Source organism: Arachis stenosperma, chromosome 6, assembly GCF_014773155.1.
Source record: "Arachis stenosperma cultivar V10309 chromosome 6, arast.V10309.gnm1.PFL2, whole genome shotgun sequence".
Classification (NCBI taxonomy): Eukaryota; Viridiplantae; Streptophyta; class Magnoliopsida; order Fabales; family Fabaceae; genus Arachis; species Arachis stenosperma.
The window spans coordinates 27,442,106-27,444,526 of record NC_080382.1 but is presented as its reverse complement, the minus strand read 5'-3'; the positions used below and the strand labels follow the sequence as shown (position 1 = coordinate 27,444,526).

At 31.4% G+C, this 2,421-nt stretch overlaps 1 protein-coding gene across 1 annotated transcript; it reads left to right on the top strand.

Annotated features, from left to right (window-relative positions):
* The first annotated feature begins 293 nt into the window (after positions 1-293).
* LOC130933930 (auxin-responsive protein IAA22-like) lies at positions 294-1,901 on the top strand. Its single transcript, XM_057863529.1, has 4 exons — positions 294-520; positions 606-658; positions 704-806; positions 1,769-1,901. Exons 1-4 carry the CDS (start codon positions 309-311, stop codon positions 1,899-1,901), a joined length of 501 nt encoding a protein of 166 aa, XP_057719512.1. The 5' UTR covers positions 294-308.
* Positions 1,902-2,421: the final 520 nt, after the last annotated feature.

Genomic DNA, 2,421 nt, shown 5'->3' with positions numbered 1-2,421 from the left:
ACTCTGTTGTTTGTTGTGTCATTTCTTATGCATATAATCTTTAATATCATCAACAATAGCAATAGGAATAGGAATATAGGATCTCTATTCTGGGTTCTCTTGTTATTATTTAAAGGGAGATAAGAATAAGAGGCTTGGTGCAATTGTGATAGTGTTACCTACTATTACCATTTTTTATTAGCATGGGAAGAAAAGCTGCTACTACTTGTTCCTCTTCCTCTAACATTTCTTCAACTGCTTCCTTGAATCTGAGGCTTGCACTCAGCACTCATGAAGAACGTGGTGGAAGCCTGTTTGTGAAGGTGTACATGGAAGGCATTCCAATAGGGAGGAAACTCAACGTATTAGCACATGGAAGCTACCATGAGCTTGTTAAGAGACTTGAGAACATGTTCGAGACCACCATTCTCTGGGGTACAGAGATGGATGAAGTTGTAGTTCAACCTGGTGAGAGATGCCATGTATTCACTTATGAAGATGACAGAGGAGATCTTGTTATGATTGGGGATATTCCTTGGGAGTAAGTCATCATCATCATCTAAATTCTATTTTTTCTTTCTTTCTTTAATGAAACTAATTGATATTATATATTGATGTTGGTGTAGGATGTTTGTTTCCCCTGTAAAGAGGTTGAAGATCACAAGGGTAGACACATTCAGTACCTTTTGATAATGCAGATCTCTATGTGTTTTGGATTAATTAGGTAGCTTCAGAGACACCACTGAGGTTTCCAATTTTGTTCTTAGTACTACTACTACTAGTGTAGTCTTAATTACAAGTGTTGAATCATCAAAACTATGCACAAAGTTAAGTCCTCAGTTATATATACTACATACATAGCTTGCTCACTAGTCACTACTTTTTTCTTTCCTTCAACAACATGTATAATTAATTATTTAATTAATTCCTATTGTACAGTCATTCCTAATTAGTGTATGTCACAGCTTCTTTTTATTAATTAGCTTTTCATTAAGGCAAAAGAAAGATTGACATATATACATAACAAGTATGAACTAGAAACAAGTAAAGGTTATTGGCAAAATAATATTTACTATAAATTTTATTTTCATATTTAAAAGTTTATTTGTCTTGTTATCTAATATTTTGTATAAATTTTATTTATATATTTAAAAGTTTATTTGCATTATATGTTTACTATTTTTCAAATAAAAAAATAATTAAAACATATAACTATTTAAATCGACGGAAAAGTTGTCGCTTTTTAAATTTAAAATAGACAAAAAAAATAAAATACAGATAAAGAATTTGTCGATATCTAAATTATTAAATCGACGGCAACTGTGTCGATTTTATTGAATCAAATATCAACTGCAATGTTGTTGATTTTATTAAACATATTATAGACGAAACTGTTGTCGATTTATTAAGCATATTATAGACTAAAATATTGTCGATTTTATAAAGCATATTATAGATGAAACTATTGTCGATTTAATTGAATCAAATATCGAGAGAAATGGCGTCGATTTTATATAATAATATCGACGGTAACTTTGTCGATTTTAGTAAGAATGTAGAATTTTCAAACTCATATTATAGACAAAAACGCTGTCAATTTTATTACATTATTATCGACGGCAAGGCAAGCCATCGATTTTATTAGAATTTTGAAAAATCGACAAGTTTAATAGTGACCATCTCCGCCATCCATTTTGCCGTCGAAATTTAATATTATTGACGGCTTAGCCGTCGATTTGGCTGTCTATTTTAACGATGTTTCTTGTAGTGTTTATTCATTCCTTTTTAGGATGAGAAATCAATGCAAGGAGCCGGTAGAGGAGAAGGACACCGAGTATAGAGATGCCGACCCAGCGTTGGACTTAGAGATTTCCATGCAACCCGAGCCCCCACATCCACTAGCTGAAGGTGGAGGAACGTAGAGCCATTCTCCCCGAATTGTGTTCATGCACAGAGGACCGTGCAACGCTTAAGTGTGGGGGAGGATTCACCATTACTTGGGGCATAAAATTTCTTTTTCGAACACTTTGCATTTTATTTTTGTTTTCTTTTACTATGTTTCTTGTAAATATTTGTTAGTATTTTTTATTATTGCACCTTTACTTTAGTTGATATATATATATATATATATATATATATATATATATTGCATTTGCTTTTTGCATGGTATATAGTTTATAGATAGAAGTTGTGATTGGATATTGTGAATAGCATAGTGCCTAGTTCAATTTTGTCCTAATTGTTCATATTAGTTTTTGGATGTTGAAAATTAGGAATAGAACTAGGAAATTTTTGAAATTGCATCTATCACATCATACATAGATATAGGAAATAATTTTGGTGAAAAACAACAAAATCTTCCAAGAATTTTGTTTTTAGGACATTCTATTGAATTGATCTGGAAAATCCTTTTTGAACTTACTTAAATGAATTTCTGTGGAA

Bases quoted from the DNA above. Each gene is read 5' to 3' on its own strand.
- LOC130933930 (XM_057863529.1), top strand. From the start codon at position 309: ATGGAAGGCATTCCAATAGGGAGGAAACTCAACGTATTAGCACATGGA. The intron at 659-703 runs GTACCTTTTGAT...TGGATTAATTAG, and splicing joins CACAAGGGTAGACACATTCA to GTAGCTTCAGAGACACCACT. The intron at 807-1,768 runs GTTAAGTCCTCA...ATTCCTTTTTAG, and splicing joins TCATCAAAACTATGCACAAA to GATGAGAAATCAATGCAAGG.